This window comes from Notothenia coriiceps, unplaced genomic scaffold (genome assembly GCF_000735185.1).
Source record: "Notothenia coriiceps isolate Sejong01 unplaced genomic scaffold, NC01 NC01_scaffold00025240, whole genome shotgun sequence".
Lineage (NCBI taxonomy): Eukaryota > Metazoa > Chordata > Actinopteri > Perciformes > Nototheniidae > Notothenia > Notothenia coriiceps.
The window spans coordinates 250,994-266,565 of NW_011357941.1; the positions used below are offsets into that span (position 1 = coordinate 250,994).

General features: G+C 43.6%; 1 protein-coding gene across 2 annotated transcripts in view; it reads left to right on the forward strand.

Annotated features, from left to right (window-relative positions):
- The window catches only part of ranbp2 (RAN binding protein 2), a 21,680-nt gene extending 7,001 nt beyond the window's left edge, over positions 1–14,679 (forward strand). The window contains exons 10-22 of one of the 2 annotated variants that reach the window (XM_010783477.1): positions 1,823–2,004; positions 2,960–3,159; positions 3,695–3,818; positions 5,826–5,987; positions 6,242–6,379; positions 6,632–6,763; positions 6,843–7,070; positions 7,832–7,915; positions 8,250–8,391; positions 8,513–8,598; positions 8,683–13,159; positions 13,570–13,647; positions 14,461–14,679. In XM_010783477.1, the coding sequence (XP_010781779.1) occupies positions 1,823–2,004; positions 2,960–3,159; positions 3,695–3,818; positions 5,826–5,987; positions 6,242–6,379; positions 6,632–6,763; positions 6,843–7,070; positions 7,832–7,915; positions 8,250–8,391; positions 8,513–8,598; positions 8,683–13,159; positions 13,570–13,647; positions 14,461–14,651 (6,224 nt within the window). In that variant the 3' untranslated portion in view covers positions 14,652–14,679. The remainder of the gene's footprint in view (positions 1–1,822; positions 2,005–2,959; positions 3,160–3,694; positions 3,819–5,825; positions 5,988–6,241; positions 6,380–6,631; positions 6,764–6,842; positions 7,071–7,831; positions 7,916–8,249; positions 8,392–8,512; positions 8,599–8,682; positions 13,160–13,569; positions 13,648–14,460) is intronic. The other variant, XM_010783478.1, reaches the window with a different exon arrangement.
- Positions 14,680–15,572: the final 893 nt, after the last annotated feature.

A 15,572-nucleotide genomic window follows, 5' to 3' on the forward strand; every position in this document is an offset into this window, starting at 1 on the left:
TTATGAAAAAAGGGGTTGACATATATAATAAAAAAATAATAATAATTTGACACTATTACATAAGTGGGTTTATTTATGTTTTATATTATTTTATTTGTAATTCCACGTCGTAAAACTACTTGACTTTTTATTAGACATAAACTTGAAAATGACATGATCATGAGTGTTTTGTTTGATAATCAAAACCCAAAAATTAATAATAATTTGGACACTTATTTAAGTGCAGTTTATTTATGTGTTTATATTATTTTTATTTGTAATTCCGCCGTCCGTAAAGCTCCTTGACTTTATTAGACATAACTTTGACATGACATGATCATGGGATTCGTCGGTCAAAATTGTAAGTACTGAACGAAGAGGTAACATAAAATAATTTCTTTTTTACATGAACAGGTGTAACGAACGGCTTTCTCGTCTAGACCGACCGTGATGTTACAGAGGACGACACCTCTTGTGGGAGAAGCGATCCCTGTCTCCATCGTCTATGTCGGTCCATCGCGAAACGATTTGTACCGTTGTATTTCCATAAACCGCAAACATTTTTCGAAACGAGCCAGATTTGAAAAACGGCTCACACCTCCGATTTACGATCACCCCTCAACCCAAACGTGAAGCAGGAAAAAAGAAAACCAATGGCCACTATAAATGGCAAGCCCACTACGGGACAAAAGTTTACTCACACGTTCAAACTAACATAACGGTCGGCCGCATTGGTTACAAATCAAACTTGTTTACGGCTGTTTGTCGAAACCAACCGGGGTGGACAGAAACAGGCAGTAGGAACATGCTATTTGCACGCTTTGTGTTTACAAGGGTTTTGACCTCTTGAAGTTACTCGCCTCCTAAAGCTCAAAGTTGAAATGACGACAAAAAGCGCGTAAAACTTTCAACGGAGTTTAATTGACTGATTGTAACTTTCGCGTAGGGAGGACGTCAAGAGTATCATTAGGAGAGGCAGGAGGGGATTGTCGGGAAAGAGATGGCTGTTTGAGGAAGCTCCCATTTATTAACATTTCAACAAACAAGTTGCATATTTGCATAACGTATTCAAGTGTTACCATTTAGTGCAATAGTAGCTACAGAACATGTACTGTACTGTGCTGTGTAAACTGTACTGTATCACATAGCGTTTCAGACACACAAACTTTTCAACTTTCAAACTTAAACGGTGCGCTCCCAGCGCACGTACCGGCAGTGATCTACAGCAGTGGTTTTCAACCAGTGGTACGGGGACAAACTGTCTCGCTCTCGTAATGTCTGTCTGTCTTGCTCTCGTTCTGTCTCTCGTACCACTCTCGGTTCCACTTTTACTTTTGCGCGCTTCCTGTCTCACTCTTTTCCGGCCTCCAGCTTTTCCTGCTGGAGCCCGCCGCATAAAGGTGGGGGGCGCGGACCGGCCATAGAGCCCATAGAGTTAAAGGTGGTGGACTGTAACCTGTAAAATCTATAGATTTAGGGGGTCCCCTAGTGGCCGTTAGCTGTAAAAATCCATAGATTAGCCGCACCGTTATATAAGCCGCAGGGTCGAAAAATGGGAAAAAAGGCGCGGCTTATAGTCCGAAAATTACGGTAAATACTTTTTTGCCCCACTGTATATAAATACTTTTTTGCCCCACTGTATATATTTTATGTTTTGTGATAATTTTTTCTGCTGTACCAAAAACGTACCGAACCGAACCGTGACTTAAAAACCATAACAATAAATAATTTGCAATCAATTCAAACCCTCCTAACCATTTATTTGCCATTTAGTTAACGCTCACGTATAAAAAAAACTTTCTTATAAGGCACTGTAATAACCTTGATGTCCTCCCCTCTGCAGGCTCCATCTTGCTGCATGCTGGAGACTTGCAACATCTGGGCTGGCTGGGGCTCCAGTGGACCCTCCTGGCCCAGAGGCCGGCCCTGCGGAACTGGCTCCAGCAGCTCTTTCCCAGGCTCACTCTGGACACCTCCAAACTGGACACCAACGCACCAGAATCCATTTGCCTGCTCGACCTGGAGGTAGGTGGACACATGTGGGACAGAGTTTCACAAGATGAAGCTTGTAGGGGAAGGTTACAGATCTACAGTTTTCACTCATCTCCCATACTCTCCGCATCCCAAGAGTGTTACAGATGTTTGAAAAAGATTAAATGATGCAAGGTGTGAAATAACAGGAACATGTATTTATACCGTTCTATACAGGAAATGGTACATAGAATTTGTCAATGTCATTCATCCTGCTTTTAGCCATAAATGTCGCATTTTCCTAAAACTCACATAGAACATTTTCAATAAGTATTTTTCAGATATCAGCAGCTGAGCAACATATTTTTTAAGATGTCAAACAATGCATTTTCGGAAATTACAGTACTTAATAATCTATAATGTTGTGTACCTGTTCTCGTGAACCTGCAATCTGTTTATTCATTTAAACTGCTGAACTTTCTTAGCTGTGTGAATTCTGTCACTTGTGAGTGGGTATGTGCAGGGCTCGACATTATAAATGGCCCGCTGGCCCGGAAGCACTATTTAGACCCCCCGGGCCAGCATAACGTACTTTCCACTTGCCTGTTCGGGCCACTAAAAATATGTGTGTGAAAACTGCGGCATTTGTACAGCTCCTTATGGGTACTACAATTTGTGAAGTGCTTTCCTCCGTGGTGAAACGATCAGCACTGCACCACGGAGGAAAGCGGCAGAAAGTCGCCTGGAGTTAAAGAGAGCGGGGCTGCGTTGCTTGCATGGCTTCCTTCTGCAGGTAACGGGTAGACGCGCTCTGGCGGCGGTCTCGTTCAGGATCCGAAAATACAATTTGAATATTTTGCACACTTATTCCTAGTGTGCCACTGGTTACGGTGCCTACATTAAATGTGTGAACGACTGTACCGAGCAGTATGCAATCAGTGTGCAATTGCACAAATATCTATAAAAAATGTTAAATCCTCTTGTCTCTTGTCTGCTTTACTCCACCCAGGTGTTTTTATACGGTGTTGTGTTCTGTAGCCACTGTCAGCTCCAGGAAACTGCAAAGATCAACAGCGGAGGGAACCAGCAGCAACAACAGCAGCTGTACGAGCCTCGCTGCCTCCCCCTTCCTCTCCTCCGCCTCCTGACCACCGACAGACAGAGGGAGTGGTGGGACGCCATCTACAGCCTCATTCACAAACAAGCAGCGTGAGTGAAAGTGGGCCTACAAATATGCATTATGTTTACCAAAATATCAGCTTTTAAGTGGCATACAACAACCAGTTACAGGGTCTCGTATCATCATTATTATGACCATTACATAGCGAGTATGCAAATAAGTTTTGCTAGTGAAACATGGATAGAGCTTTTGGTTTTAAGTTTATAAATGTAAGCATTAAACGTGAATTGTCTTCGCTTAATGCCCTTAATCAAAGTTATTAATGGATCCAAATATTTTGGCTTTCAACAGTTTGAACTTATGAAAAACATTTAAAGCAAGAACAGTGTTCAAACTGGTTGACACCAGGATTCAATCAACATTGAACCTCTTTGCGACAATTTCAATGATAAGGAAAAAACATGACATTTTCACTATAGCACTTGGCTACCTGCTTCACCTACTCTTTGTCCCCACTTCATCCCAAAGTCAAAGAAACAGGTTCAAACAGAGCAATTGTTTATTTTTGTGTTCATATTTGTATCTGTTTAGTATTCAGTGCTTTTGTTGAATGTCTCCTTGTAGTCCTGGCATGTCGGCTAAACTGCGGATGATTGTGCAGCACGGACTGAGCACTCTGAGGGCCGGAGAGAAAAATGGGCTCCAACCAGCGCTGGCCATCCACTGGGCACAGTGTCTCAGCCAGACGGTAAATACACACTAGGCGCGTTCACATCGCACTACTTTTCCCACTTTAGTTCCGATATTGTTCCGAAATGTCGTGTTCACACCAAAAAGAGCCGGAACTTAAATTAGTTAATCAGAACCTTTTAACCCCCTTTTCCGTCCCTGCTAGGGAGCAGGTACTTTCGTGGGAGAAAAAGGTTCCTATGTCTGATTGGCTGGGCGGAATGCAAACCACGCCCCTTAAAACTCAAAAAAAGTGTTGTGAAGCCGCCATTTTATTATCCTCGCATTAGCATTATTAGCATTAGCCCAGCGCACAAACGCAGAGAGACTAACTTATGGCAACACAAAAGAAAACATGGGAGCGGTGGAGATGAGGAGGTGTCGGCGTTCTGGCGATTTACTCTGAAGGCTTCAGTAGAAGCTGCTGGGACTCCCAGCAGCTTCTACTAAAGCCAGTCCCTAACTCCGGGGACTTCCGGCCGAGGACTTGGGGTGGCAGTATTAGCCGTGAAGTTGTTTGCGGCCTGCCAGTAAACCCAAAGCAGCAGCAGCAGAAGAAGAAGAAGTGACGTCAGCGGCTTCATTTGCCTAATCCTTCCCCAGGAACTTATTCCGGTATGAACGCGATCTGTACTTAGTTCATCAGAACTCTTTAGTTATGATGAACTAAGTACTCATGAACCTTTGTGGGAAAAGTACTGCGGTGTGAATGCGCCTTTTGCTTCTAGAAATGTAGTGGGAACCAGCTAAAAATAAAGGATGTGTCTTCAATATTTGAGTTCAGAATCTTAAGGGGGGTTGCAGGAGATTTTCAATATCTGACATTTTTGCTTGACTCATTCTACAGTATACCAAACTCTACTTTCAAACTGCGATTTGCGTGTTCTTTGTGTTTTTTACCATTGTGTTCACAGCACAACGCTTGTGGAATCTGATCTTGTCAAATAGGATTTGGGAAAATTCAATGTGTTTCAAATATTTGTATTAAGAAGAAGCATACAAGTGTAAGCAATAGTACAGACTTCTTTGGGGTGGAAATCATGCTTCCCTTCTTCAACATACAGACAAACAGAACAGCCAACAAGAAATAATAAAGAAAACGCATAGCATGACAGGAATAACATACTTAATGACATACATAGTCATAGTGGGAAAGAACATACTAAATAGTATATTTAATAAAAATAAATAAATACACTTAAAGGGTGCAAATGAGCCCAGACTACCCCCCCACCCTTCCCTCCCCAAGCAGTGCCACCCAAGCCATTACAAAAACGATTGTTTGTGCAGTGCATCTCAGCCGACCGTCCCCCTTTTTATAAATGAAACCATTGGACCCCACATCCTTTCAAATTCCCCCAGTCTATCTTTTAGGATATATCGAAATATTCCGAATGCAGAGTAGGAAAATGTATGTGTAATCCCCCAAAAAATACAGGTTTGATTTTGCAATACAAGTCTCATATCAGAATTCATGCAACTATAATGTCATTGACACTATCAGGGTTCTGCACTGGGGATAATCACTCACAAATTCCCTGGCTTCCTTCCACTGCACATACACTTATACTTAAACCATTACCACTGACTTCAGTGGCCTCAATGTTTGTATCCGTACGACAGCGTGTGACATCTTTTATTATTTTGCTGCATGAACATTATTATGGTTAAATGTCTTTATTTGAAACATTACTGAGATAGTGTGCTTGAACACGCTACAGATCAGCAGTGGGGGCCAGTTGTGGACACACACAGACATGCAGCAGAGCACTTTGACAGAAAAACTGCAGTCACACATGCCTCTCCACCTGCTCCTTTCTGTCACTGCCCCTACAACTGTTAATGTGATCCTGGTCCAAACAGCCACATGCGCTGATTCTCTGACTGTATGTCCATGTGTTTCATGGTGGAATTCTTTTAACAACCAAAGAACTTACTTGTGTCCTTAATGCATGAAGCGTTTGTCTATGCTGCTTTAGTGAATGTGGCAGGCTCACCTTCTCTCCTTCTGTGTTTAATAACCCAGGGTGACGGAGTGAACTCGTACTACGACCAGAAGGAGTACATCGGCCGAAGTGTTCACTACTGGAAAGTTGTACATCCGCTGTTGGAAAAGATCAAAAACAGACGCAGCATACCAGAACCACTTGAGCCCCTCTTCAAGCACTTTTCCTCCAAAGATATTCAGGTTAACAAAATATTATTTTATCATTTGAAATGTTGTCCTCTCAAATCCTGAGGCAGTGTTGTCTTGAGCCTAAAGTTATGGCTTTTGGTCCTGCCATTTCTTACTTCTCATGTCCTGTTTTATGATAGCCTTTTATCTTTAGCGCCTTTATGAGTCCCTGCTATTATATATGATATCATTTATAAGTTAATGTTTGTAAAGTACCAGGTTGGCTTACGCATGTTTTCCTGTGCATGTCCATGTTCCTTTTGCAGATTTCTTCTGTGAAGGGATACGAAGAGGAAGCCAAGGTTGCATTCGCGGCTCTTCTGGACATTGAAGGCAAAACGGAGGAGGCCATTGCTACCTTGGAAACCATCAACAACATGTCATCCATATGGCAGTTAGCACAGGTAATAATATGCTTCTATACATAACCAGGATACATTCCTCTTTCCCCGTCTGGGTGAAACAAGGGCTGTCTATGTTCAGTCATTGTTTTTTCATCAGTCCAAAATGATTGTTGTTTTTATACAAATGAACCGGCTTTATCCCTATTCTAATTATTGGCAGTCTAGGTAATATGTGATCAAATTGGTTCATAAATAATATGGACACTTCTAACTGCTATTTGTTTCCTCCAATGTGCTGTGTTTCTTTGGCAGATCTACCAGCGACTTTCAGAAGAGGCCAGCAACGGGGTTGAAGAGACCCAGGACAGATGCATCACTTTCCTGAGGAAGTTTAGGACCTACCTGTCTAAGATCTACAACGCTAACGCAGATGACATTGAGAGGGTGAGTCTCATTTTTTTATTTTTGATGTCTTTAATGTGAACAACTCTTCAGCTGTGTAACCATTTCATACATGTCACAGCTGCCTGTCTCCATGGAGGAAGTTGTGGACCTCCTGAATGATGTGAACCAGCAGCTGGGTGAGAGTGCGGAGGGTATGGATGAAGAGGAGGAGGAGGAGGCAAGACGAAGAGGACCAGTCCATTCCAGCCCAGCTCACCCCCCAGAAACCTTGGCCACTATATCACACATTAAGTTTACCACTCCCTCACCGAACAAAAGCCTCATCTCTCCTTCAAAAAGACACCTGGTAAGTTCAGGTTATTGATCCAAGAAAATACTTAATTTATTTTTATATATTAAATGTCTCCTTAGGCGCGTTCACACCGGAGTACTTTTCCCACAATAGTTCATCAGAACTCAGATATATTTGCGTTCACACCAAAAAGCCCCCTGAACTAAATTAGTTCATCAGAACCTTTTTTTACCCTCTGCTAGAGAGCAGGGACTTTCGTGGGAGAAAAAGGTTCCTATGTCTGATTGGCTGTGCGGAATGCAAACCACGCCCCGTAAAACTCCAAAAAGGTTTTGTGAAGCCGCCATTTTATTATCCTCGCATTAGCATTATTATCATTATTAGCATTAGCCCAGCGCACAAACGCAGAGAGACTAACTTATGGCAACACAAAAGAAAACATGGGAGCAGTGGAGATGAGGAGGTGTCAGCTTTCTGGCGATTTACTCGGAAGGCTTCAGTAGAAGCTGCTCGGAGTCCCAGCAGCTTCTACTCAAGCCAGTCCCCAACTCCGGGGACTTCCAAAGCCCAAAGCAGCAGAAGAAGAAGAAGTGACGTCAGTGGCTTCATTTGCCTAATCCTTCCCCAGGAACTCATTGCGGTGTGAACGCGATCTGCTTTAGTTCATCAGAACTAAAAGAGTTCTCATGAACTGAGTTCTCATGAACTATTGTGGGAAAAGAACTTGGTGTGAACGCCCCTCTTGTTTTAATCATGGAGACAATTCAAATTACAAGTGAGTTTCTTTTCATAATTTCTTCCCCCTTTTAATTCAGATTTCCCCCAAGACACAACCTCATTGGGTGGAGGACCAGAAAAGTCTCCTCCAAATGCTGTGTCAGCAAGTTGAAGCCCTCAAGGTTAGGATAAGATATTACACTTGGTATGGTTTGGCTGTTGTTGTACTACTGAATTTATCATAGCTTAATGTAAATGATGGCGCTGATAAGAAATATGATAAAGTGTATTAAGAAAACGGGACAAGATTTGAATATCTTATGAAGGTCTCTAAAATACAAAGTTTTGAGTGAAGACCTACAGTTAAAGTTATCAAAAATTACAGGAACTACTTGATAGTTTTTAATGAATATAAAGTACTTGGTGTGTGATGCTTATATTCTTATTTTAGTCTGAGTTTATTTTCTGTAAAGAAGTTCAATTGGGTTAGTTCTCATTAAGCCCCTTGTTTTGTAGAATGAGGTTCATGATCTGAGACACAACTCGTCAGGGAACGCAGACTCCCCTCATCACAAAATGTATGGTGAGAGTTATGGGGCCGAGGGCCTGCAGGAGCCCTTCACCCCAGTCCAGTCCTACCACGGGGCCCCCCTAACAGGTCAGCACACTGCAACAATAAAAGATTGTCAACAATCAATGTATTTGTTTTTTTAAAGTACTGTTCAGAAATAATGTACACAATTAACAAGATATTTTTGTATTTCTATCTTTTTTTTAAGTTTCCACTACCACCCCCTACAACCAGTCTCCAGCTTCTAACTCTCAGTATCTCCTGCGCCCGGCAGCAAATGTAACCCCCACTAAGGTAATTATCACTGTTTAACTCTAGTCAACAGTAATACAGTTGTTTAGAGTATAAGGATGACAATATTTGTTATTGTCTTTACAGAGCCCAATGTATGGTATGAACCGTATGCCACCTCAGCAGCATATGTATGCCTACCAGCAGCCTACTCATACTCCTCCACTCCAGACAGCCCCAGCCTGCATTTACCCTCCTCAAGAACCAGTCTTTGGTGCCCCTCTTCGCTTCGAATCACCACACACAAGCCTTCTTTCCCCATATAGTGAAGAATATTATGGGCAGAGTGTACCCCAGCCAACTACGAACCCTCCCCTTCCTGAACCTGGCTACTTCACCAAGCCAACTGTAGTACCTGTGCAGCCACCGAAGAGCATTGACGGGAAGCCTATGGACTTTGGGAAGCTGTCCTTCAGCCAGCAGGCCCCCGCTGAAGTCCCCAGAGTGCCTAGTTTTGGAGCAGCAGGTGCAATTCCCCCGTCAGTGTCCCCATCTGGTTTTAAATTCAACTCCAACTTCAAATCAAATGATGGAGACTTCACTTTCCCAGGTTCCCAGGCCAAGCACAGTGAAAGCCTGCTTGGTCTTCTTACATCAGAAATTCCCACCAAAACGGACACTGCCCCAGATAACCTTCCAGGCCAGGAGCAGCCCCCCAACCAAACAAGCCTCTTCACCTTCGGCAACAAAACTGTTGCCGGCTTCTCCTTTACTGATCCTGCACAAAGCACAGCCACTGGGAGTCTTTTTGCAAAGACGGAGCAGCCATTCAAATTTGGTGACGTTACCAAGCCAGTGTTTGGGGTTGCCATGCCGGCAGCAGAAGAGGAAAGAGCAGCAGAGAGTGACAATGACGGCACTCATGTTGAGGAGGATGAGGATGGTCCTCACTTTGAACCCATTGTACCCCTGCCTGATAAAGTGGATGTGAAGACGGGTGAGGAAGAGGAGGAGGAAATGTTTTGCAATAGAGCAAAGCTGTTTAGATTTGACACAGACACAAAAGAGTGGAAGGAGCGGGGCATCGGTAATGTTAAAATCCTAAAGCACAGCTCTAAAGGAAAGGTCCGCCTCCTTATGAGAAGGGAACAGGTCCTGAAGATCTGTGCAAACCACTACATCAATGCTGATATGCTACTCAAACCAAATGCCGGCTCAGACAAATCCTGGGTGTGGAATGCCATCGATTATGCAGATGAAGAGCCTAAGACCGAACAGCTGGCCATCCGCTTTAAAACCACAGAAGAGGCATCCCTTTTCAAAGCCAAGTTTGAGGAAGCCCAGCAAGTTGTGCTCAATTCGACAGACAAACATGATCAACAGGAGAAGAAAGAGGAAAGCGTAAATGTTTCGTCATCACTGGCAGCCCAATTTTCTATTAAAGACGGGGAATGGGAGTGCAATGTTTGCTGTGTTAGAAATAAACCCACTGATATGCGATGTGCCGCTTGTCAAAGTGCTAATCCCAATTCTTCATCCAAACCAGACATTCAAGCTGCTGGTGAAACCAAAGCCAGTCCCTTTAGCTTCAAATTTGGGACTGATTCATCAAAATCCAGTAGTTCTGGCTCTACATTTACAGGGTTTGGTGCTTTTGGAGCGTCTGTCCCCTCCTCATTTACCTTTGGTACCAGCACCTCAAAACCTGCTGACACAGCAACTAATGCTTTTGGTGCTGGCTTTGGTGCTGGCTTTGGGGCTCAGTTTGGGGCTCAGTTTGGCAAGAAGCCCGGTCAGTGGGAATGCAATGTTTGCGAAGTAAGAAATGAGGCCTCGGCAGACAGTTGTGTTTCTTGTACGAGTCTTAAACCGAAAACGACTGCGATAGCACAAACGGCACCACCTACAGATGCCCCCTCTGTATCTGCATTTGCCTCTGGGTTTGGCGCCAAGTTTAGCAAGAAGGTCGGTCAGTGGGACTGCATTGTTTGCGAAGTAAGAAATGAAACCACTGCTGACAAATGTGTGGCCTGTAGTACCCCAAACGCTGCTGCTAAATTAACAGAGGGGGCTCGAGTAGCCCCCAATCCGCCAGCAGTGTCAGGATTTGGGGCAGATGCGGCAAAAAAGGATGAGCTGTGGGACTGTGATTCCTGCCTGGTCAGAAATGATGAATCGGCTGCTGAATGCATTGCCTGCAATGCTCCACGTCCCACTTCCTCTCTAAAAGCCATGTTTGACAAGAAGGACGGGGAATGGGATTGTGACATTTGTCTGGTGAGAAACCATGCCTCTGCTAATAAATGTTTGGCATGTCAAACACCGAATCCCAAAGCTAAAAGCACAAGCAGTGCCTCTGCCTCCACGTTTAGCTTTTCGTTTGGAACTAAGAGTTCATCAAGCCAGCCTGCTGGAACTGGATTTACAATGCCTTTTGAAACTGGCAGCACTTTTCAGTTTGGGCAAAACAAAGAGAAAAGCTCAGCTGCCTCTTTTAAGTTTGAAGTTCCTCAGGCTGCACCTAGTAGCACTAGTGATTCAGGCTTTTCCTTCACAATGCCAGTTCCAGCCGGTGGGTTCAAGTTTGGCATTCAGGACTCTACAGCAGAAAATCCCTCCACTGATAATCAAACACCTCAATCAGGGTCAGCCTCCAGTTTTCTGAAAAGTATAGCTGAAAAGCACAAGGAACAAGAACATGTGTCTTCAACCTCAGTGGGCCAAACGGAGCAAGGTCAAAATCCATTAATTTCTGGAAATACCAATACATCCAGTTTTGCGGACTTGGCCAGCTCCACTGAAGGGGACTTCCGCTTTGGCCAGGCGGACCCAGACTTCCATGGTTTCACGAGGGCTGGTGAGCAGCTGTTCTCCACCCCCACCAAGACAGGCGCAAATAATGAGCTAGATGACGAAGGCATGTATAAAACAGAAGAAAATGACGACATCCAGTTTGAACCAGTGGTCCAGATGCCTGATACGGTGGACGTGGTAACGGGGGAGGAAGATGAACAGGTTCTTTATTCTCAGCGTCTCAAACTGTTCAGATTTGACTCGGACTCCAGTCAGTGGAAGGAGCGTGGCGTAGGGGTCCTTAAATTCTTGAAAAACAGCACTAATGGCAGGCTAAGGGTGCTGATGAGAAGAGAACAAGTTCTCAAGGTGTGCGCCAACCACTGGATCAACACCACCATGAATCTGAAGCCCCTGGCAGGCTCAGACAAAGCATGGATGTGGTTGGCCAGTGACTTCTCCGAAGGAGATGCTAAACTTGAACAGTTGGCTGCTAAGTTTAAAACCCCAGAGCTTGCATTGGAGTTCAAGGAGAAGTTTGAAGAGTGTCAGAGACTTCTCTTGGACATTCCTTTACAAACCCCCCACAAGCTCGTAGACACAGGCAGAACAGCACGCCTCATTCAGAAAGCAGAGGAAATGAAATCCGGTTTGAAAGACCTGAAGTTCTTTTTGACAGACGGGAAAACAAAGATCAAAGGCGAGGATAGCCAGGGAGACGTCACAACATCCAGCAATGTCTCAAACCTTGCAATTAAGCCTCACGGTGAAACCACCGGCCCCACCTTAGAGTGGGATAACTACGACCTAAGAGAGGAGGCTTTAGAGGATACTGCCGACTCATCAGTCTATGCCTCTCCTCTTGCCAGCAGCCCCCCGAGGAAAAACCTTTTCTGCTTTGGAGAGTCAACCAGTGGCTTCAGCTTCAGCTTCCAACCTGGCACCAGCCCCTCCAAGTCTCCTGCTAAGCTTAACCTGAGCAGAGCCTCAGTGGGTACTGATGACGAGCAGGACGTATCCCAGGACGAGGAGAGGGACGGCCAGTACTTTGAACCTGTGGTCCCCTTGCCTGATTTGGTGGACGTTTCCACAGGGGAAGAAAATGAACAGGTGGTCTTCAGTCACAGGGCCAAACTGTATCGCTATGATAAGACACTGGGTCAGTGGAAGGAGAGGGGCATTGGAGACCTTAGGGTCTTGCAAAGTTATGACACCAAACGAGTGAGGTTGATAATGAGGAGAGACCAGGTACTTAAGATCTGCGCCAACCACCGGATCACATCCGCCATGAAGCTTGAACCCATGAAGGGCGCGGAGAAGGCCTGGGTCTGGAGTGCCATGGACTTTTCTGAAGCCGTAGAGGGAAGTATTGAACAGCTAGCTGTGAGATTCAAGCTGCAGGACACTGCAGACACATTCAAACGGGTATTTGATGAGGCCAAGGTCGCCGAAGAAAAAGAGGAACTCATGACTCAAGTGACAGAGAGCGATTCCATGCCGCAAGACGGCGAACCTACATCATCTGTCCAGAGGGCTACATCTTTGTGTGGAAAGGCAGCCATCGCTGTTCTGGAAGAGACCACAAAGGAACGTACCGAGCTCCCCCCCGAAAGTAAGCCAATCATAGCTGGGCCTCCAACTCCAGTCAACGCTTCAAAGACAGTGGTCTCCCCCCCTAAGTTTGTCTTCGGCACTCAAAGCCTTCAGAAGATTTTTGGTTTTCCTAAATTTCCCTCTGAGGCTGAGGAATCTGCATCCGGTTCGAAAGCCAAAGATGGATGTTCTGCAAAGGCTTCACCAGCAGAACCAGCCTTCAAGATCCCAGAGAAAGGTAAAAATACTTCATATATTTGTCTGATTTTGTTTTTGAATGAGTATCACGACTGTTTTTGTTTATTTGCGTATACTCCATGGTCTTGTTTCATCAGCATCTCATTTGCTCCACCATCTTTTCAAGACCTTTTTCAAAAATGTCTAAGATAGAGTTGCATTTGAATCAGTGATTTCCCATTTAATCTCCATGTAGTCACTATATAACACTGTTTCATTATGTTATTTCATTATTTCTATACATTTTGAGTATGTTGCAAACCCTTGAAATCAAACACAATTCATTCAACACACACTCAAACACATATACAGTAGATATCACATTTTTATTTTTAACACTTTTAGCCATGTTCTTTATTATACCAGCCTCACAATTAGTTTTTCTTCGCCCAACTACCCATCATCCTTCAGGGCTGGATTTTAGGCTTTTCAAAGATAACCCAATGGCTTTTTGGACCAGCACATCAACTACCCAATTTGAACCCCCAGGTACTCTAACTACTGCGGTGTGTGTTAACACTTCTCAGCTGTCACCTGGCTGGCCCTTATCACTAGACAGAAATAACTTGGATGCACGGAGTGAAAAGAAACCGCTAACGTGGTGCATGTCCGGTGTGTGGATGAGCAGTTTTTAACACGCAACAGTTCTTGCCATAATAAAATGTGTCTCACACAGGAGAGTTTAAATGTGCTAATTTATGTGCCATTTTATACACCACACACCACATTCACAGATGTAACTAAAGATGCTAAAATGGCTATGATGGTAAAGGTTAATGACAAGTAAGCATTTCCTTAATCAAGCTACAGTTTAGTGTAGCAACAGGAGACTCATCAGTAAACCTGAACGTCTTCTGAAAGGTGAGCTGGGGAGATTCCTCGGAGAATGTTTCCTCAGAGGGGAGCGCACTATGCAAACGTCACAGGTGCCATTTTTAGAGAAGGATGTGTAGCAACAGCATGAAATGCAATTCCCTGTCTAGTCTGGCTTCTGCCGGCAATGCGCACCTCAGCAAAGGCTAATGACAGTAAAAACTCAGGTGTTTTTACTAATTAATGTTTCATGACCACGTGTCCTACAGTAAGTTGGTCAAATGAAAAAGCACTGAGACTTGTCCCACACATTAGTAAATCAAATGCATGTTGTTCATTTTTGCATTTGTGCATGATTTATTTGTGGTGTGTGTGTGTGGAACTAACACCTCTGGCTATGAAAGGAATGAAGAAGCTCCTTTTTAATATATGCACTTCGATCCCAGGCTGATTAACCTGTTCTGCTTCTTTTGTATCCGTCTGTCACAGGGCCCCCCCAGGAAGAAGGAGGTAGCGTTGGGTCGTACAAGGACTCGGAGGTGGAAGTTGTGTATGTCAGGGAACCAACTGCCGAACAGGCAGCTTTAGCCCAGGAACTCCTGCTGCCTCTCACCTTCTTCTGCTACCAGAATGAACCAGGCTACACCAGCGACGACCAAACTGATGGTAAAGATATTTAGATAGTCGTCAATTCAGGAGATTAGTCGAATAATCATCGCACGTATATGATATATTATAAATATATATATATATATATATATTATTTTTTGTATCCCTCTGCACATTACACCCTCACCATGGAATGAAAGCTTTAATCTATTGTTTTCTAAGGTCAGAATGATTAGATATTAAAGGTCTTTAAATGTTGATACAAGGCTAGTCAAAGCACACCATTTATTTTTTTCTTCGACTAATGGACTAATGCTTTTTTGTCCGACTAACGTTTAGTTGACAAATTTGCAGCCCTAAACTAATTTTATTATCGTTGTAACCTCATTTTGTGCATTTTTTTTAAATAGTTTTCCGTCATTTCATTATCACCATGCACATCCTCTTAAAGGTCCCATGTCATGGCCATTTCTACTGATCATAATTCCATTGTGGAAAAAGGAGTCTTTTTTTATTATGGTCCTTGGTCTTGGAATGACCTTCAATCAAGCCTAAAACTGAGGGCACTTGTCTCAATAGCATGTTTTAAATTGAAGTTGTCTGAAGTCCTTACCACCAGCTGCTCTTGCAGTAATAAGTAGTGTACCTTTCTTACTGTCCTAATGTGCACAATGTAGTGACAGCTTTGTGTTAGTGTAATGTTGCTGCCTTCTTGGCCAGGTTAGCATTGAAAATGAGATTTTATCTCAATGCTTTTATCTGGTTAAATAAAGGTTAAATACAAATAAAATAAAATTGTTGAGGTATACTAAAATAGATTTATATTGTACAATTTTCCAAAATCACATTGGTTTCTCATACAGCATCTCTGTAAAGTATGTGTATTCACTCTCTGTCCTAAACGGCTTGTTGGAGCTCATACTTATTTGTGTTAATGTTTGACTTTGGTGAAGCAGAACTATCCCTTTTAAAATATGGGTTTACTCAGAAAA